The sequence below is a fragment of the Gymnodraco acuticeps genome, unplaced genomic scaffold (genome assembly GCF_902827175.1).
Source record: "Gymnodraco acuticeps unplaced genomic scaffold, fGymAcu1.1, whole genome shotgun sequence".
NCBI lineage: Eukaryota > Metazoa > Chordata > Actinopteri > Perciformes > Bathydraconidae > Gymnodraco > Gymnodraco acuticeps.
The window spans coordinates 26,317-48,355 of record NW_022990225.1 but is presented as its reverse complement, the minus strand read 5'-3'; the positions used below and the strand labels follow the sequence as shown (position 1 = coordinate 48,355).

Sequence of the window (22,039 nt, the reverse complement as noted above, 5' to 3'; positions counted from 1 at the left end):
ACACCTTTCGATCAGGCATTTGTGAATCCATTTTGTATTTGTGGACCAAAAATGCACTTGCGGATCTCAAATCTCTGTTCACGGATCTCAAATCTCTGTTTACGGATCGTCTTTTTACACACACGGAATTTTGAGACATATTTTCCGCCGGTCTCGGCTAAAATCTACTCGTGTCACTCGGTTATTTTCGGAAACCACGTGATGGCCTGCTGATGACGACATTTCCACATGATTTCAAAGTAAGAGCATGATGGTTTGTTTAATGCTCTGTTTTTGTATTATAATGAACAGCGGAACGTTAGATGTATTCTTCATCACCATAACCCTGACCTAAATACGGTGCTTTTCTACAGATTACTTTATTACTGCACTGGTAAGGTAAAATTAGGCCGATTAATAAGATGTGAAGTGCTTTGTAACTTCGACCCGCTTGACTGAATACACAACAAACAATGAAGAAAGAGTTTTATCTGGGCTGTTTCGCTGCCAGCTGCTCCCCCGGGACCCGAAAGTGGCGTATAGCCTGCACTTCAACATCAACGAAAGTGCTCGATATATGCTGTATTGAACCAATAACACAAACTAACTGTATCACTATAACATGATGATGATGGTGATGGTGATGAAGAATGCATCTAACGTTCCGCTGTTCATTATAATACAAAAACAGAGCATTAAACAAACCATCATGCTCTTACTTTGAAATCATGCGGAAATGTCGTCATCAGCAGGCCATCACGTGGTTTCCGAAAATAACCGAGTGACACGAGTAGATTTTAGCCGAGACCGGCGGAAAATATGTCTCAAAATTCCGTGTGTGTAAAAAGACGATCCGCGAACAGAGATTTGAGATCCGCGAACAGAGATTTGAGATCCGCGAACAGAGATTTGAGATCCGCAAGCGCATTTTTGGTCCACAAATACAAAATGGATTCACAAATGCCTGATCGAAAGGTGTAAATGTTAAAGAGATATTCACAGTTCTTTTTTTAATTTGTGAACATATTTAATGTATTTGCAGATCCGTTTTACACTTGCAAATGTATTTGTGAGTTTGCAAATCTTTTAAATGCATTTGTGGATGTTGTTTTACATTTACAAAATCACATATTTACACACAAATTATTTTTATGTTCACACAAATAATTATGAGACATATCTATGCCCATACTATCGCATCGCTCTAGTCGCTCGAGTGTTACCGCGGCTGCCAGCTGTGTTTACTCGCATCATTCAAACAAGACGCGCTGGCTCGGGAGCTACAACTACAACAAAATGAACATATTTTACCGTGATTAAATTGTAATACACGTTTCTAAATGATGCCGACGTAACAACATACCGGTTAGTAAAAACCATGAATTAATGCTTTGACAAGTCTGCAGACAGACGGTAGGCGAAAAACCTTTTAGAATGCTTGTTTTCTGAATGGAGCTTGGCTAAGCTAACGTGATATATGTTCCGACCGTCCACACTCACAACAACGGCCTATACAGACATAAATAAACCAGCGACTGTATTCTCCATGACACAGACAGTCTGTGGTTTGTACTTGTTTAACTTTTGTCTAGTTTCTGAACAGATCGTATCTGTCCCCGGCTGTTTGAAGAGCAAGCATGGGAAACAAAATATAGCATTTACCTGTTTGCATCGTTTGCATCCAGCTAGCCTCGTTGATACGTTTTGTCTTTTTCACGAGCTTGCTGTGATATATACAAATCGGGTTGGTCCGGTCCAAGGTCTATTTTTTTTAAATTTAATATTTTTTTCAACATTTTTTTTTTAATGTGGGAAGAGGTGGGGCGGCGCCCCTATGGGCCGGCCGCCACTGATTATATATATATATATATATATATATATATATATATATATATATATATATATATATATACTATACTTGAATACAACTCTGCACTTTCTGCTTGTTTTGCACTTCTGGTTGGATGCAAACAACTTTCCATTGTCTTAGTACTTGTACTGTGCAATGACAATAAAGTTGAATCTAAACATTTTGTCTTAGTACTTGTACTGTGCAATGACAATAAAGTTGAATCTAAACATTTTGTCTTAGTACTTATACTGTGCAATGACAATAAAGTTGAATCTAAACATTTGCAGGTAAGATTTGTTTAGCAGGGCAACATGAACATTCTATTGGATGTGTCTGTTGTTGCTTGTAACATGAGTTGGTTATTTCCATATGTATGCAGCCCTGATGGGACTAGGCTTGTCCATTACTACTCTAAATGTATTTGAGGAAACTCAAGGTCTAGCTGTGTTCCCTCCATAAAGGAAAAATAACGAGAGAAGTAGAAAGTGAGAGGAAGAGTGAGCATAAGAGGATGTGTAAGAGATGGTAGCTACTGTAGGTGCATCTGACGTGGGAAGCTTTGTGTCTGTTCTCACTGTGCCACCATCTTTTCATTAAACAGCAATATAAAAACAGCGCAGGTCAGCCCTTCTCACATCGTGTACCACGGACTGCAGCTCAGATCAATGCCTGGACCGAGGCCCACTGCGGACACGCTTTCCCATCAATATGTATATTTTGGTCTTGACCCCACTCCACCTGGCTCCACGACCCAGTTAATTTACCTTCTTATTCAAGGACAGTGTTTTTTTCTTCTTTCCTGCTGCTGCACCTGAAGCCAGTTTTTGCTAAGGTGCAGAGAGCTTACACAGCATTTTCAATGAAGAGGGAAGATTTGCATTCTCCATTTCCCACAGAATTGTCTTCTTTCTGCCTGTCCAGCAGCCTGTATGCTGAGCTAGGATGTCAAATACATACAGCTCATCGACCATGAGGCATTTAGGGCTTGGTTTACAGATAGGGGCTTTTAAGTTGAAGTGTTTTGCTGTTATTTGGATGTTTCTGCATGATGCATCAGATGTCGGTTCATGTATTAAGTTATCAGTCAAGAGTCCCCCGCGGCTCCTCTGGCCGCTGACCACACTGCAGATGGCTCATTACTCTGCATAGAACTTGCAGCTGTGCTTCTCCTCTTCAGCAATATGTGTTACAGTCAAACATATTGGCCCCAAAACTGATCTGAAGTCCTCTCAGATGTGGGAATCTAAACACTGTGTGAAGCAGTCAAAACTTAACTGAATCCCCTCTTTTGTTTTGTTAAGTTATGGTTCACAATATTTCATTATTTCAATAATCTTTTGTAAAATTGTTGTTATAATATTACTTTCAAAGTGAATATTTAGCATAATATTCCCAAGAATAGTGAAAGCTAACATACCTTTGTATATTTCCCTCCCTTCAGTTGGTGTTGGAGGCCCATAATGTTCCAGAACTTTCTGCGGGTGTGAACTGCTCCTTCGAGGATCTGACTGAGATGAATGGCTTGGTGGAGGGAAACCGGATCAAGTGCTTCTCCCCCGCTGAGAAAGAGATGCCACGCATTATTGTTGACAAAGGTAAGGGTGGATCTAAGGTAATCATTTTGCTTACATGTCAACAAACTGGTATCATAAATTATAATATTCCATACCAGCCAGCAGTGGATTATACAGAAATCATCTCTCTGCATTTGGAGGAAGACTGCTGATACCCAGACACAATCTAATTGTTTGTAATATTAGGGAGAATATCTTATTTTATTTTAATTATTTTAAATGTCCTAGCATCTAGTATTTATCAACATTGGAGCACCTGTTGAATACAAACAGTACATGTCTGTGGAAGCAGGCTTTGATCTGGATGTCCTAGGGCTATGTGTCTTTGTGTGTGTATGAATTTTTGTTTTCCCGTCACCATCAGTAACTCAGTGGGCCTTGGAGCACTGCCTCAGGACATGTTTAGTAATTGAACGAACATTGGTAATTGGGCTGCTGTGGGATCGATTTGGCACCCTCCCTCAAAGCGGATATGCTCCAGAGGGAGTGATGGGCCCCCTGCTAACCCCGCTGCAAAAATGGGATATCAAGCCGCACAATTAAGTGTTTTTACTACAGTATTTTGGCTAATGTAGTGCCTGGAGATTACACAGTCCCTGCAGACAATTTCACTGTTACAATTCCTTTCAAGAGGTAAACAGCTAAAACATTTCTGACAGTATTCATTCCGCAAAGACTGGACCATATTTTTTTATCTTTCTAATTCCCTTGCACTTCACCTCGCCTTTCTGTGGTTGACTAAGCCCGGTCTAATTGAACAAAGCTCCCTTCTGGGAAGACTTGTCCCAAGGCATCCTTCATCACAAACCTCAATGTGTCCTCGTGTGGAGATAATGGAGATGCCGTCCTCTTACATACTTTCACAAAAGGACAACATGAATAATGAATGAAAAGAGAGAATAAATAGAAAGGAAAATATTTTGATCCATCAATGATGCCCTACATTTACATACAAGGGAATGCTAACTGATGTTTTTTAAATGCCACAACGATTGAGGTTTAAAAAATATGGCTTTCACGCTTCCTTATGTTAAAAATGTTGGTAATGGATGGTAAATATTGGAGCCAGAAACCGAGATTAGTAAAGTGCAGTGAGGGAAAGTGAGCATATCATCATGAAATCACAGTGCTGGTGAGACCTTTAAGGCCTGAGCTGAACACATGCACTAATATTCAAATTTGTCTCAATTTATTCAGTTCACCCACAAGAACAGGAGCTTCACACACACATACAGTAGACTGCCATGAACAAACACCACGGCAGTGAAGTTCTCATCAGATAGACAGCACACATGTTCATATGTAAGGCTGACGGGGAGCCTGAGGGTGCTTTGGGGTATTACAAATGTTTAATGTTTGCCACATGTTAAGCTGACAACTCTGCAGTCATGCAAACATACTTATATACAAACATACTCAGACAAACAAAGCATTCAGCATTCCTCCCGTCTTCTTTTTCTCCCACACCTGCAATCGAACACGGTTATATCCTTATTACTGTTACACCAAGAGGAAAATTCCACATTTATCCCTTTATTTGAACCTTTCACCTTCCATTTTTTTACTAGCACTCATTAGTTCTAAGTTTGGTTGAAAGCGAGAGAAGAAAGAAGAGAGACGGATGGAGGGAAGACAGAGGGAGGGATAGATAGTGTTAGCAGGCTTCAAGGTAACATTTAGGTGGCCTAATTAGGACAGATCCGTTGTCAGCGGTGCTTTACTGTGATTGATGAACGATTCCCTCTTTGTTAGAGAGATGGAGGGAGACACAGGGGAGACGGGGGAGGAACGAGTCGCAGGAGGGAAGCGAAAGAGACCTGTGAATAGAGATATAGTGAGAGACAGAGGGGTACAGCGGGAGAGACGGAGCAGTTAGATGTGATATGTGCTGTTGAATTAAACATGAACTCCTTCATTAGGGCCAGACAAAAGGACACACCAAATACATACGAGGCACAATCTCGCTTAACACACACTCACACACATATACACACAGTTTCTGGAACATCTTGTTCCCCCTTTACCTTGATAAAGACACTCTCAAAGAGTTTTCTACGCCCCAAGGGAAAAGCATGTGCACCAACTCTTAGTCTCCTGTGAGGCGGCAGGTATAGGGAGGCTAAACCCAACAAAACCCTTCAGTCTCCTCCTCTCCTCAGATCCTGCCTCTCCTCTGCAACAGGCTCAGCACCTGTGGCTCAGTCATCTCTTCTTCATGGGAAATGTGACTAGACACTGAAAATAATCAAACTGTTAGACAGTGGGTCTTTAAAAGTGTGTACCTACTGCAGCTATTACCATTACATTATATATTGTTGGTCTGATTTCAAAAGAGGAATCAAACTGTCAACAATGGGTTTAAAATGTGACAAATTACCCAAATGTCTTTCTTCATATTACTTACACATTTTTACTATCATCTATTTTCTCCAGGGGACCACCAGGTCGTGCAGCTCTATCTCAAATCCAAGGAGACAGGCCTGGCATTCGCAAACACCAGTTTTGTTTTCTACAACTGTAGCGTACACAAGTCGTAAGTCTATTTCCTCCCTGGAGCACTTCTCTCCAGCAGACAGCTTGTCATAATTGTAATCCCTTCATATTGATGAAAACGAAATGGCATTGATTCCTAAACTGTTGGAAATTGTATTGTATATATGAGTAAGTAGGCATATTGAGCTTCTCTAGCATATTTGCTGCCTGTTCAATACTAATTCCCAACAATGTGTTTGGCTCACGTCTGTTCTCTATGCAGGTGTCTGTCCTGTGTGAGCAGTCCTTACCAGTGCCACTGGTGTAAATACAGACATGACTGCACCCACGATCCTCGAACATGTTCCTTCCAGGAGGGCCGAGTCAAGAAGGCTGAGGTGAGTGTCAAGATCATTTTTTATTATTCCTTTATTCCTTTATAACTTTAAGACACTGACCAAAACTCACCTTTTCAGACTGGCTTTTAACATGTGATTAATGTTGTGTCCTTGCTCATTTTTAATTCAACTTTTTATCTGTTTAATTATTTTCAGCAGTGTAAAGTTTCTTTGAGCACCTGATAAAGCACTTCAATAAAAATGTATTATTATTCAGACATCAACCCCCCCGCCCCCCCCCCTGTACGTTCACTGGAGATGAAATCCCTCAATGAGCTGCCATCAAGAGGCCCATCATGTCCTGCCTGTACAATCAGTGAGATTTAAAATAACCATGGTTTGATGCTTCCCAGCTCCAGCCTGCCTCTTCTTATATGGCCAGCTGGGTAATAAACACAGGGAAATAAATTGGGGGGAATGTTCGGGTACGTGACTCTAATAGCTGTTATTCTGCTTTTCACATGCAAAAAGAGTTATGTTAAAAGGCTTGAGACACCTTTCAGCTATAGTGCTTCCATCTGGCACGAGTCTCTCGCCATGTCTCGCTCTTGACTGCACATCAAAGGGTAGTGGAAACTAATAAAACGCAGCCATTTCCTCCTGCCCATCCCTATTCCCTGTGACAGCTTAGTCCGTGTGAATTATCAATAGTATTGGCAGCCGGTTCTATTCCCGCCGAAGCAGAGCCCGCCGTAATTAGTCTGCTCTGCTGCAGAGGACAAGCCACTCACTGGACGAGGTACATTCAGTGAATCCCCCCCCCACACCCAACCACTTCCAGTCCTGTGAGAGAGGTCTCACTCTGATTTAGAGTCCTGCCACAGGGTCGGCCTTCAGTACAGAGCAGTGAAGGAAGGTTTTGAGACACACTGTGTCTGTGTGTAACCTCTGGTGTGTGGCAGTGTAACAGTATGTCTGAATCAGTGGGCTTTATATATTTGTATATGTGTGTGTGTTTGAATAGAGCTTTTGCCTGTGCCCTGCCAAGTCACGGTAGTTTTCAGTGGGAGGCTTTTACAGGGAGTTAGTGGCCTGTTAATCCCAGCCGGAGGTGAGCTGTGATGAAGATCACTAGCGCTCCTGTCTGGTTGGCAGACGCTGCTCGACGGGCAGGGACAAGCTTAGCCAGATTGCCTGCTTTGATGAGCAGTCTGCTCTCAATTGTGTTATTCCACCCATGTTTCCCCGGAGCCATTCAACCTGCGTAGACGTTATTATTTTCTTTTTTCGCAATCTCCATTATCCTTTTGAACCTTCTGCTTAGTCAGGCCCAAGCTGGAGTCTTTGCAGGTTTACTTTTCCAATTAACTCAGAGGCTGGTGGTCAATATTGACTGAGGATAATAATGTGGGAATCCTCTCCTATTGTGTTGCTGACTAAAAGAAAACCGTAAATAAAGTGAAGGGGATTTGGCATTAGCACATTAATGACATCCTTTTTTTTTGACGTGTTGTTTCAGAGAAGGCAGGTGTTTTGCAGGCTTAATGACTTTTAATTTGCTTTTAATTAACCCTTCAAATCCAAGGTCGTGCATTTGCTGCCAGATTTGTGGTTTACCGGTTTGAATTAATGAATTGGACACACACAAGCTTAAGAACATGCAGGCACACGCACAACGAGCCATAGAACCATTCCCAAAATGTCCTGATAGGCAACACGTCATCTTTGCTCAATGAGATGGGATGGCCTCTTTCTGCTGCAGATGACTTTTTGTGTACTATTACAATTAAGGGATTTCAGGCAGCGATCTGAATAATCCCTTAACTCTATGCTAATGATGGTGGCCAGAATAATCTCCCTACTGGTTGAGCTTGTTGTTAGTATGCATGGCAGGACAGAGTTAAAGCCAGGCCTCAGCGTACAGTGGGTGCCTTTTTATTCATGCCAGTGATGATATGGGCACACGGATCAGACGTTTGCCTGTTGGCACATTAACCAAGGCCACGTCCCAGTCTGCCCTCCACACATCTCAAGGACTAAGCCCTTCTCACTGACAAAGCACCTGCATACAGCTTCTCTTTGTTACACAGAATAATAGCTCAAGTTATTCCTGACCACTACTGTTGCATTTATTATATGACTAGGCTTTGCTTGTTTGATCAATAAGCAGTGTTTTTTACCCGCATGTTTATCACTTTTTATAACTCCATCCACCATTCAGGACACTTTCTGAATGAAAAACATGATATTTCCCTCTCTTCTTCTTTAGTCTACAACACAGCATTTTCATTTCCTGAGCTGTTTCTAAGCCTTCCTTTAATATAGTCAGCCAGTAAAAAATACAACAACATTGTATTGTTACTGAATACATATCACTACCCCCTCATTGCATTATTTACTTGTTGTGTGTGCTGCAGTGATCAATGCCTGGGAGTTTATTTACCAAGAACATATTGATCAGTGGATCAAGATAATTGTATTAAACAGGCTAGTAATAGCTGCTAGTTGCTAATATTGGACAGGATTGGTAAAGAGAGGTGCTTCAGTTCAATTCATAGACAAATCAATGTCATACACAAACACTGACTGATAAAGAGTGAGGCAAATACAACTGATGAGGGAAACATCGATACAAATAAACTAAAAGTGAACCATTGAAGAACTTCACAATGCCATGAACTGCAATACACTGAACAAACTCAAATGCTGACTTTATTTAAATGTATTATTTTAATAATAAAATACATATATAAATACAGTCATTTAACATAACTGTATTTGGTAAGTTGAGAGCTCAAATATAAAATTGAACCTAATATTTTGTATTTAAACGTAATTGTATTTATTTTAACGAACCTAATACAATAATGTGTTATTTGTTGACATCATACACTTAATTAAAGTCAACATATCAGTTTCTTCAGTGTAGCATCAGGACTAATTTCAGTATTTGATTTGATATAAATTGGTTTAATACGGGTTAACTGGATAAACTGTTAGTTTACAATCCATTTAATCCTCTTAAGACGTTGTTGTTATATCACAGGGTTTCAACTATTTGTGCAATGGCTTGAGCCCAAAACGCAGGACAGAAAGGACATAAATGCAGGCACAGAAAAGGGAGAGGTATTGGGGGGGGAAAAAGTTAAGATGAGGACTAAAGGGCTGTTTAGAAACAAGGTGGAGATCAGCAGGGAGAGATGGAAGATGAACAGAAAGCAGGAGAGTGTCTTTGCCCCAGGCTCTGCAGGAGATGATAAAACAGAGTCCAGTTAAGGGGAGTTCTTGGTAACCACAAGGTGTGTGTGTGTGTGTGTGTGTGTGTGTGTGGTGTGTGTGTGTGTGTGTGGGTGTGTGTGTGTGTGTGTGTGTGTGTGTGTGTGTGTGTGTGTGTGTGTGTGTGTGTGTGTGTGTGTGTGTGTGTGTGTGTGTGTGTGTGTGTGTGTGTGTGTGTGTGTGTGTGTGTGTGTGTGTGTGTGTGTGCAGTGTATGAAAACTCAAGATCCTCTTCATCTTCACACCTTACACTGCTATAATTATTGGCCTCTCTTCTTGCTTCAAACTATGCCAAGGGCTTTTACATTCACAGTTCCCACTCCGCTGCCTACTCTCTGTCACTCTCCCATCTCCACCCTTCATACCTCCCACCAGCCTCTAATTATCAGATCTAAGTAGGTCCCTCACAAGAAAAGAAGTAAGGAAAGAGAGGGGGAGAGAGAGAGTCAGTGAGTGGGAGTTGATAAGAGAAGAGGAGAAGGGTCAGTGAGCTGGATGAACAACGTATGCTGAGTTTGGATAGACGAATAATGGAGGGAGAAAGAATGAGAAAAACAGAGAGGAGGTCACAGGAAAAAACAATGAGTCAGTGATGGAGAGAGGAAGAATAAAAGATAATTACACAGATAAAAAGAGAACCGCCAACTTGGTTTTCAGAAGTCAGCGCTTATTATTTGGATATGAGTCATATTAACAGTTACTTTTCTCCTTCTAGTCCTTCATTACATGCCACTGAAGTTCACATCTTCTCACAAAGACACAGACAAGGACATGTAAACTAGTCTGTGCCGCCACATTGTAAATTTAGTTAAAGACTGTCTCACCTCCTACTGACAGACCACTTATCTCTTTCTTCAGCCAGGAAACAAATACATTAAAGATTTGTTCCAACAAAGTTACAAATACTTTTTCTCACTTGCCTCTGCTCTTAACTATACATTTTTCTTGAGTATTTCCATTTATGCTACTTCTACTCCACTACTTTTTAACAACAAGTGTCAAATTATTTAAATATTTTACAGAAAGTCAATCACAACTTTGTGTGTCTATAAAAGTAAAATGCTACCCAGAAATGTTGCATAAATAAATATAATTATATACACAGAACCTGCTCAATGATTTGTTTTACTTCTATACTTTAAGTACATTTAGCTGATGATACTTTTGTACTTTTACTCAACTAAGATTTTGAATGCAGGACTTGTACTTGTAATTAAGTATTTTGATAATAATGTATTGGCCCTTTCACTCAAGTAAAGCATCCGAATACTTATTCCACCTCTGTGTTTGTATCTGGATTGTGTGCATGAAGAGGAAGAAGATACACTTTATTAATCCCTTACAGGGACATTTCTTTCCCCACTCTGTTGTGTTTACACACATTACACACACAGGGGAGGATATACATGCACAAACACAGAGGATATACATGCACAAACACACATGCAGATAGGAGAGGTGGCAGAGCAGAGAGGCTGCCAGGTACCCGGCGCCAAGGGAGCAGTTTCGAGGTTAGGTGCCTTGCTCAAGGGCACCTCGGCAGTGGCCTTTGAGGTGAACTGGCACCTCTCAAGCTACCAGCTCACTCCATCTTTTTTTTGGTCCGATCGGGACGTGAACCGGCGACCCTTCGGTTCCAAGACCAAGTCCTTACAGACTGAGCCACTGCCGCCTGTATGTGTGATTTGCATTTGTTCCTCTGTTATTTATCGCACTAGAGCCGTTTATGGTAAAGAGGAATGGGAGTGGATATAAACGGACTGACGTTAGATCAACTTAAATGTTGACATAAATCTAAAAGGGCGACAGCGAGCATGGCTGCCAACAACACAGGCTTCAGGAGCCAACTAGGATTCACGTGTGTTTGTGCGAACCACTGAGAGCCACCTCGGCCTCGGGGACTGCTGGCAGCGTTCACCGTGTGTAATATTAGTTTGTCTGAGTGTGTATGTATACAACAGAAAAACCAGGGCTAAGTAGTAGAAAAAACACGCTGTACCAACAGCTAACACGCTTGTGTGTGGATTCCCTGCCACATTATACATTTTTCATGGTCATGAATGAAATAGGGCATCTGTTGAGTGCAATTTATTCACTGCTGTTTCTTCTATCGCAAAACATGGCAAGGGTGAGAATAAAACATGTATTGACTTTGACGCAATTTGAAGTAGTAACTATTTCTTGTGTGAGTGTGTTCATGTGTCACTGGGGGGGATCATTTAACCGAGATTACACAGATGAGTATTTGGAGCAAAGCTGTAAAATCACCCTTTTGTCGGTAGAAGGAGATAATGAACAGATACAATAGTGTGTGTGTGTGTGTGTGTGTGTGTGTGTGTGTGTGTGTGTGTGTGTGGTGTGGTGTGGGTGTGTGTGGTGTGTGTGTGTGTGTGTGTGTGTGTGTGTGTGTGTGTGTGTGTTGTGTGTGTGTATGTGTGTGTGTGTGTGTGTCTAGCATTACTATACTTGCGGGGACCTAAATCTGTTTACATTGTCACGTGTGGGGACTGGCTTCCCTTATGGGGACAAATTGAAGGTCCCCATGAGGGGAATCATTAATTTTAGGGTGAAGACTTGGTTAGGTTTAGGGTAAGGGTTAGGTTAAGGGTTAGGGTTAGGCATGTGTCTCCGATAAGTCTCCAGGAAATGCATGTAAGTCAATGTAATGTCCCCTGAAGTGATGCATACATGGTATGTGTGTGTGTGTGTGTGTGTGTGTGTGTGTGTGTGTAGCAGCTTGCTTTTTAAAGTTGTCCATCTATGACATGTTTTTCATGAAGGCAGATGATGCAAGAGATGCTGTCTGGCTGTTTATCATATACTGAAATGAAATGAAATTCCAAGGCTGTAGTTTATACTTAGTATGCGTTTGCATTTGTGTGTGTGTGTGTGTGTGTGTGTGTGTGTGTGTGTGTGTGTGTGTGTGTGTGTGTGTGTGTGTGTGTGTGTGTGTGTGTGTGTGTGTGTGTGTGTGTGTGTGTTAGGGTGAGTGTGCACCCACATGTCAGTGAGTAATAAACTTGAATCTGCTTGCATGCATAAGAAAGTGTGTCTGTGCACATTCCTATCACTATCTGCCACTATCAGTGTAGATCTGTGTCTTCGAGACTCAGTGAAAGTCACCGTGTTAAGTCACACTCCAGTGTTTCCCATGCCTTCATTTCCACAAACCAGATCAGATGTAATGTCCCCATTGTTCAAGAGTATTACCTGAAAGAGATGTGATTAAAAATGGAATGAATCTCTCTTTGCTCGCACACTCATCTTCGTACTCCAAATACGGGCAGTTCGTTGTGAGGAAAATGAGATTTGGAAGAGCAAACACATGCTCCACCTCTTCCTTCCTCTCCTCCACCGCTGAACCCCCTCGCCCTGTTTGTCATTTATCTATAATGACTTTGTGAATAGTGTCACAGAGCGTTCCCCTCTCTCACCACGCAGCCAGTCACTCAGCCTCACCCAATCAAGTGGCTTTTAATGAACTTCAAACAAGTGTTATCACCCAGTTCAACGTGCGCTCTGCTTCAATCCCCCCAGCTCCATCCAGGCGGGGGATCATCTTATCTGCTTTCCTTCTTTTCGCCCTCTTTCCTCCTGCCTCTTTGACATGCTAAAGCTCCTCCTGTCGCATATGCTTAATGGTATTTTTTGCCTCATTCAGTCTATCGGTTCTTTTGTGGTTTCTCTCTCATTTTTACCTATTTTGCCCTCTATTCACCGCTCTCTCTAAAACATGAAACAGTTCATAGAAGTGCTGTTGTCTCTCTTTACCTCTCTGTCATCTTTCACTTCTGCTTGTCAGTCACTTTCCTGCTTTCCTTCCCACTTGTTCTCTCCTTCCCTTTTCTCTTCTTTGTCCATCTCGTCACCCCTCCTCGCAGTCTTCCTCTTTTCTGTCAACCTGATTTCAATCCACCAGTTAAAACCAAACATGCTAATACAAACTGTTAGCACATATAAATTATGTTTAAGTGTGTACTTCATTGTATCATTATTGCTCCTGTCCGGTGTATAATGACGATGGAGTACCTGTTGAGCTGGTCCTTCACTCACAGTGAATGTTAGCAGGAGACCCAACAGGGACTATCATAAACAAAAGCACTAAAACATTGGAAAAGGCACACACTGGAGTGCTTATGTTATTCAATTACATGAATGTTTGAGAAGAACTGTGATTTGCTACCTGATGAAACACTTTTTTGAATATATCTTCCTGGTCAGATCCACAACCTCCCTCTGTGTTAAACATTACAAGTCAGTTATTTCCTGTATTGTAATTTCATTCATAATAAAGCACTGGTCAAACTAGTTATGAGTTAAGACCATGTATTTGTAGGTCCTCAAAAATGTCAGCACAGAGAGGTAATTATAAATCATCATTCCAATATGATCTGACTTATCTATGCACATGTTATGGCCAATTGATAAGCCTGTAGACATATTTTGAATAATGTCATAAAGCTTTACATAATATAGCTACAGACTGTGTGGTCATTCCATAATCCATAAAAGAGAGTTTTGCATTTCACTGTGTGCCTCAGGTGACAGACAATCTGAACTGCTAATAACTCGAGTGCAAAATGACATGGCAGGATCTTATGAAGTAACATCCATTTCATTTGTAATGATGCATAAAACCTGATGAGAGGACTCATGGAAACAAACGATCCTCTCTTTTCTGTTTGTTTCTCTTCCAGGGATGTCCCCAGCTGCTGCCTGCAGACAGGATCCTGGTGCCGGTGGACGTGGTGAAGCCCATCACTCTCCGGGCGAAGAACCTCCCCCAGCCCCAGTCGGGTCAGAGAGGGTATGAGTGTCTGCTGACCATCCAGGGGAGCGAGCACCGCGTTCCTGCCCTGCGCTTCAACAGCTCCTCAGTGCAGTGTCAAAACACATCGGTGAGGACGGGTGTGTGCATGTGTGTGTATCTTACTGGCTAGCCTTTCTGGGATGTCATCACTGAATGCCCCATTTCTATAAAGTGTTCCTATTAAATATCTTTTTAATGTCTCTCACACACACATACAGCCACACACACTGATTCCGGCTGACTGGTTTTTCCTTTCCCAGCTAGGCAGTGGGCTGATGAGACAAGAGGCTGACTCTGTCTCCCCTCGCTGCCTGTGATCATGCTCCATTCACTGACTGAATAATACATTGACAGCAATGAAAGACTAGCATGAAAAAGGCTTTTTACTGGTCTTGATGCTAATCGTCTGTTGATACAATAACATCTCATCTTCCTGTCTATCTTCATCCCTTTGGGTGTGCGTATGTCACTGTCTGGAGAAGTCTGCAGGTTTTGTGTGTATAATCACAGTACAATCCAAATATTGTACTGTGATTGAGCAGAGAAGAAGGGAAACTGTAATTTAGCAGAAAATTATGATTCTATCACCAACCCTCCTGCTACTAGTGTTATAGAGCCAAGTGAAAAATTATCTTTTTCCAAAGCTCTCTGTATATTACATTTGTTGTGAGTTCAGTGTGTGTGAGTTCATGTGTGTGAGTTCAGTGTGTGTGAGTTCATGTGTGTGTTGACTGTCTACAGCCACCTGTTGATGATGCGTTTTGTATTCAGAACCGTATTGTTCTATCAGAGCCTTTTGGACTGGAGGATAACAGACAGTTTAAAGAGGCTCAATAGCTTCTCTCTCTCATACCCTCTTCCACGTCTCTACCTCTTTCCCCCTCCGGTTGCCATGGTGATAGTATTTCTATGATGGGATGGAGATGAGCAGTCTTCCCGTGGTGCTGACCGTCATCTGGAACGGAGATTTCACCATTGACAACCCCGCCAACAACAAAGGTAAGCATGCACACACACACGGACACAAACCCACACTCCAACACACACACACACACACACACACACACACACACACACACACACACACACACTTGTGAGTCCATATCAGCTCTTTCCATAGTTTTCACTGCTTTATTAGAAACCACAAACACATAGTTGTCATATTCTCCCATAAACTCTCATTTAATCACAAATGCACACATACACACACACACACACACACACACACACACACACACACACACACACACACACAGGAAAGCTGCTGCTTCCCTATTGTTGCCCTTGGAGTCTCCATGGCAACAGGCGGGCGGTGTGCTGAGGTGCAGCATCCATCCCCTGATGTTGCGTTTAGAGTGGTTAACTTTAACGCATCCTCTCTTACGCTTCACATTCTGTAGATCTCGTTCCCTTCTGCACTTCACTGTTTGGCCCAGCTCTCTAAATACAATTTTCAAAAACATTATTTATTTTCAGCTTGTTTCCCTTATTTTTTCTATCAACAGAGTTTGGCAAGCTATCCATCTCCGTCGGCACTGCTGTCTGCTTCCTTCATTTAATTGCTCTCATCTCAGCAACTCCAGTTGTTTACGTTCTCATACATTTCAGAAGAGCAGTAATGGCAATACATGTTGATACAAACAAATGTCAAATTGCTTAGAAATAACTAAATCTGAAATAAGCAAAGTTAAATAACTGTTTCATGCTGAGGAACGGTAGAAAACAAATCAATATCTTGATATAAATGCTGCCTTTCGTTTTATTCTCTCCAACCATCCAATTACTTACGTTTCATGTGGGATGACTGAAATGTGAGGCTTTCAGCATCCACCACTGTGAGTGATCCCTGCTGGAAACAGCAGCATGCTGGGGGATGTAGTTCTTTGACAGGAAAACTACTTATTTTAACCTAAGGCAGTAGAGTCGGGCATATTGTTAAAATACGGCGTGTGCTGCAAGGCAACGTTTGTAAAGTATTTATGTGTCTGAGTTAAATACAGTGTACAAAACATATCCCTGAGCATGATAGGAAAATAAAAAGAGAAACAAAAGTTTGAAGGAAAAGGGAAGATGCTAGAACTAGAGAATCCTTCTCACCATCCTCATACCTTGGTTTGCCTGTAGAGGAAGCGGCTCCGGGGGCATCTTTTGATGGACAGATCACACATGCATCTAATGGCAATTAAAAAGAAAATGGCTGGCTTGTTGCCATGGAGATGATATGTTAAATATGTGGTGAATGAGCAGATGAGAGAAGCAGAAGGGAAGGAAACTCAAAGAGAGGAGGGAGTATATAGAGTTGATGATAGATGGAGAAATAATGAGACAAAGATATCAACAAATGTATCTCTCTAAATGTTCAGTTCCCTGTCGCATATTTCAAACAGCAGCTGACAGACAATGAGAGATTTGGGTAAACAACCCAAATTGTAGTTTAAGTGTTTTAAAGTGTTTGTCCGTCATTTTAGAGGCTTTTGCGCAAAATACATTTGCATACATTAGCTGCACTGTAATCAGTTTTACAAAGGTTGTTTACTTGAGGTTTCCACTCTTTCTCCATCTCTCTCTACCTCCTTCCTTCCTTCCCCCTTGTTTTCTTTCTCTCTGTTTCTTTCCTCCCTCCTGCACAGTCCATCTGTACAAGTGCGACGCCCAGCGTGGGAGCTGCGGTTTGTGTCTGAAGGCGGACCCTCTGTTTGGATGTGTGTGGTGTAAAGGAGACAACCGCTGCACCCTCAAACAGCACTGCCCCCACCCCGAGAACCAGTGGCTGGAGCACAACGGCATCAACAGCAAGTGCACCCACCCGAGGATCACACAGGTACACACACACCACAACACACATCACCGCAGTTGTGTTAAGTAACAAAGTCCATTTACTTAAGTCCTGTACTTAAATACAATTTTGAGGGAATTGTAGAGTATTTTGCTACTTTGTGTTTCTACTCCACTACAAGTCAGACGTAAATAGTGTATTTATGTCCACTACATTTATTTAGTACCTTTATTTACTTTTCTGAATTTGTTTAAAGATGTGAAATATAACACTTTAAACTTAAATTACACCGGAGTAAATTCACAAGCTACCCTGCAGTATACAAAGTCATTATAACACTTTAATGATCAATAATTATAAAACATATCATATATATATTATTCTGAAATGGACCAATCTGCACAATGACTAATTTTACTTTTGGTACTTTAAGTATATCTTGATGCGTATACGTAAGTACTTAATAACAGAGCACTGATGGGAGCATATATTCATCAGCAGGACAGCGTGGTAGTTGGTCATTTTAACATAATTGAAGAGTGAGTCAAGCTATTTAGTTTGACAGCATGTGTAAGGAACGATTTACATTCTACAGTATCAAAGTGATAAACCATAATCACAGGTCTTTTAAATATATTGTCTTAAGTGTAAGGGGTGAATTCCCCAGTGGCTTGCCTGTGGCGGTCCAGCCCCACGTACTTTGTCTGGGTCCTTTCACCAGGTCCGTCTTCAGGTCCGATCTGTGGCCCTTTGCTGCATGTCACAGCCTCTGTTAATCCCTTTCCTATCCAACAAAGGAAGACCCAAAATAAGGGTCAAATATTAAAATAAATAAAACTGTAAGCGGAAAATCGCTTATTTGTATTTATTTATTGTTTTGTGACTTTCACATTGACATTTTTTTGAGAGAATTGACTCACCATCTTACTGTTATAGTGGACATACAAACACTAAAGGAGGATTGTCCATGTTAGACCTAGAAAGGAGACTAATCGTTCTCATTCTTGCTAGTTATCGATCAACTCAAACCAGATGGTAACGCAAACCCCCACTTAACCCTGAAAACTCCGGAAAACCACAGACACCGTGAAAGGCAGATGGACTTGACCTGTGTAAGACATATTAAACGGGCAAAGCAGAAGGGATACGGGTCAGCGACATGAAGGATAAAAAGATGCAATGGAAAGATGGATGGAAAGATGCCAAGATGAAGGGAGAGGAGGATGGATTGAGTCTACATGAAAGAAGGTAGTGACGGATGGGTAGACTGAGCCAGAATAGAGCCATGTTAAGCTGAAGGGGTGGTGGAAGACCCTCCCCATATCCCCATGATGGATATACAGGTCATCTCTGCATGCTTTCTCCGAGAACGAGAGGTAGGAGCAGATGGTGACTGACTAGCGAAGCGTGGATAAAAAGACAGAGAGGGGGATTCCCTTCTGGTGTCCTGGGGAGTGATAGGTTTGTACAGAGAGAAGGAAGGAGGATACAGAAATAGAATGATAATCCCTTCTCCTCTGTCCACTCTCCTCTCCCTACACCATCCTACATAGACCAGCATACAGATAAGTGGCCGACCTTGGTGGATATTCACAGAAAGCGCCACTACAAACCCCATTATTTGCTATAATCCTGCATCTCAACAGATCATGTTAGCCTGATGGGTTTCATCTTCCTTTTATTTTCCTAAATAAAGCAGGATAGTCAGACACAGAAGAGAAAGGTCTGGAATCATTGGACACTAAGCACTCTGTTTTACTCTACTTTTTGTAAGTAGCCAAGACCATATTGATTATTTGTATCCAGGACAAAATAAATCAACTGTTGAAGAAGGTGAGAAAAAGATGGTGATATGTTGTCTGTTGATGTGCTTATTAAAGAGTCTCCATCACTACATTGCACTTTGTCATTGGTCCACTCCACTGTTTGCCTTCCCTGCGGGCAGTGGATTTATTCCTGGAGACAGGCCCTGTATTTCTGCTCACATCCCTGAGGCTGCAGCAGGGACATATTGCAGCCTTCTCACGTCCCCCATAAAATCTGTCAGTGGGTGAGGAGTGAGGACTTTTCCAAGACGACCGTGGCTCTAATGCATTCTAATACGCTTCATTATAATGACATCGCCCATCAACAATATGAGAGGGAGAGACTCTCATAGAAGGATGGAAGAGAGAAAGTGAAGTGATTAAGTGTTTGCCTCTACCCAACCGTCAATTATCTTGTCAAAGTCACAAATCTAATCAACGCCTCATTGCGTCTCTCCCTCTTTTTCATTCTTTTGCCTTCTCCTTCTCTATTTCTCTTGAACTCTTTGTCCCTTGCAATCCTCCATATTATCTAATAAATGGAGAGCCACAATGCATCTGGGCAGTCTTTTAATTGCCTGTATTGTAGCCCCATTCCTGGAAGGCTTTTTTTTCATTAGGATATCAGCAGGAAAACTTATTAATCGGAGACACTGAACCATACTCAAACCCTGTCTCCCACATGGCCGGCTTGTTGTGTATGACCGGGATTGAGGTCATCTCTGTCATTCGATTGGATCGTTCCCTGTCCCGCCCAGCTGGTTAATTTACATCACTTATTAGTTGAATAATCAAATTGTCAAATATAAATGGTTTGTTTTCATGTAGTAGTAACATGAGGTTTATCATAGCAGAACAATCAAGAGTTCCAAGCCACAATATAAAGACACACACACACACACACACACACACTCATTCAGCACGGGGGGCACAATGCAAACTATAAAATCAAGCAGGGAAACAACAAGTGTGTCAGCCTCTTTTTTTGTGATCACTTTTTTTTTGAGGGGGTGGTGACCCAGCACCACTAAAGCTGGGCCCCTTACTGCAGCATGCAGCATGGAGGACTATTTGACAGAGACAGATGGAAACAGACTATTCTGTGTCCGTCGAACATCCATCCATCTGAGCCGCCATAATACACACTCACTGGCCAAAGAGTAATTGTGTGTGTAAAGTGCTGATGGATGTTGGAACGACCTCATCAACAATGAGATGCTGCTGATAAATCATAGGACACTGTGATTACTGCACAGATGTCACCCAGCGCCAAGTTTAAAGTTAATCATAAATAGTATATTGTCATGGTTTTCTGTGAATACAAGATTGAGAAATGACAATCATGTGACCCTGACTCTTTAATTTGATTTGATATACTTTATTAATCCCGGTGGGGAAATTGTTTCTCTGCATTTGACCGATCCTAGTGTTAGGAGCAGTGGGCTGCCATTTTGAACAGCGCCCGGGGAGCAGTGTAAGGAACAGTGCCTTGCTCAGGGACACCTCGGTAGCACTTGGTCTTGCCGGGACTTGAACTGGTGACCTTCCAGTTGCCTAGCCAAGTCCCTATCGACTTCGCCACCACTTTATTTCATGTTTACTGACTTTTAAATGAAACTCTCCTTCATAGGTGCAAGTTGTGTTGCCAGGAAAAGGCTTTTTGCAAGGCAATATGTAATTTGCGGAAAACAAGCAAAATCCCGTCTTCAAAATCATTAATCATGATTTATGTTTCAACAGATCAAACCTCTCCGGGGGCCCAGGGAGGGCGGCACGCTCGTGACTATTCGTGGTGAGAACCTGGGCCTGGATTTCAGAGAGATCCAGGACAACGTGAAGGTGGCCCAGGTGGATTGCACCCCCATACGAGAGGGCTACATCCCTGCTGAGCAGTAAGTCACACTTTAAATTGACGACTAAATGAACACCAGCATCACTGTGTAATAAAAAGAGACATCCTCCTCTAGTCTCTATGTACATTCTTGTAGACCATGATTCCCATTTGAGGCAGCAGCTATTATGATCACATAAAATGACATGCTCTGATGTAGAACTTCACCATTTTATCGACCAAAATGTAGATAATGTCTCGGGATATAGGCTTTTACAGCTGTACGGAAACCATAGGGAGAAATCAAACCGTGTTTTGGAATAGTAGCAAAGTGAAATCCTGAATCCAACAGACTGTTTCCGTTCTCACTTGAATTGACATAATCCTATTGAAAGCTCTTTGACCAGAGCTGAGCACTTCATGCCCTACAGGGCTCCAGACAGGCACAACACTATGTTCCCTTTGTTAGCACACACAACGAGCTGTAACAAGTCAGCCTGACCAACTGATACTACGCCAGAGAACTCACCTCAGGGTGTGTGTGTGTGTGTGTGTGTGTGTGTGTGTGTGTGTGTGTGTGGTGTGTGTGTGTGTGTGTGTGTGTGTGTGTGTGTGTGTGTGTGTGTGTGTGTGGTGTGTGTGTGTGTGTGTGTGTGTGTGTGTGTGTGTGTGGTGTGTGTGTGTGTTGCGTGTGCGTGCGTGTGTGTGTGTGTGCGTGTGTGTGTGTGTGTGTGTGAGGCACCAAAAAAATAAGTAGTAAGTAATGCTCTATCAAAGAAAGATAGAGAGAGACTATCACATAATCAGTAACCTCTTGCTAAATAAGCCTAATATCTATAGACCAGAAGTTGGATTCAGCTTCAAGTCACAGCAGTGCAGAATAGAGTAAAATACATTTCTGCAGTATATGGACATGCAGGCATCAGGCCTCCATATTGTATAGCAGCACAGGTGCACACACTCCCACACACACACACACACACACACACACACACACACACACACACACACACACACACACACACACACACACACACACACACACACATGCATCCACTCACTCAAGCCCGCTCTGCTCCATAATCATTTTAGAAAGTTCAGGAAGTTACATTTAGTTGACATTTTGAGTTTAATCCAGAGCTTTGGTTCCTTACAGGTGCCGTCTGTCATATTATTTAAACTAGATTAAAAGTTGGCTTATCAGCAGACCCCAGGGCTTCTTCTGCTAAGAAAGTAAGTTGTGTGCCAGTCTAAGCAAGTGCTGACCCAGCAGAAGAGGTGGCTGGATTTGAGGTCATATGTAAATGGAGAGACTTTTCCCTTTTC

The 22,039-nt window shown here is 42.0% G+C and overlaps 1 protein-coding gene across 1 annotated transcript in view; it reads left to right on the top strand.

Moving 5' to 3' along the window:
• plxna4 (plexin A4) overlaps positions 1-22,039 on the top strand; it is a gene marked incomplete at its 3' end in the record, with an annotated part of 211,080 nt that overhangs the window by 164,071 nt on the left and 24,970 nt on the right. The window contains exons 7-13 of the mRNA XM_034218841.1: positions 3,273-3,426; positions 5,839-5,938; positions 6,161-6,275; positions 14,189-14,389; positions 15,204-15,300; positions 16,932-17,122; positions 20,623-20,774. Coding sequence (XP_034074732.1) covers positions 3,273-3,426; positions 5,839-5,938; positions 6,161-6,275; positions 14,189-14,389; positions 15,204-15,300; positions 16,932-17,122; positions 20,623-20,774 — 1,010 coding nt within the window. The remainder of the gene's footprint in view (positions 1-3,272; positions 3,427-5,838; positions 5,939-6,160; positions 6,276-14,188; positions 14,390-15,203; positions 15,301-16,931; positions 17,123-20,622; positions 20,775-22,039) is intronic.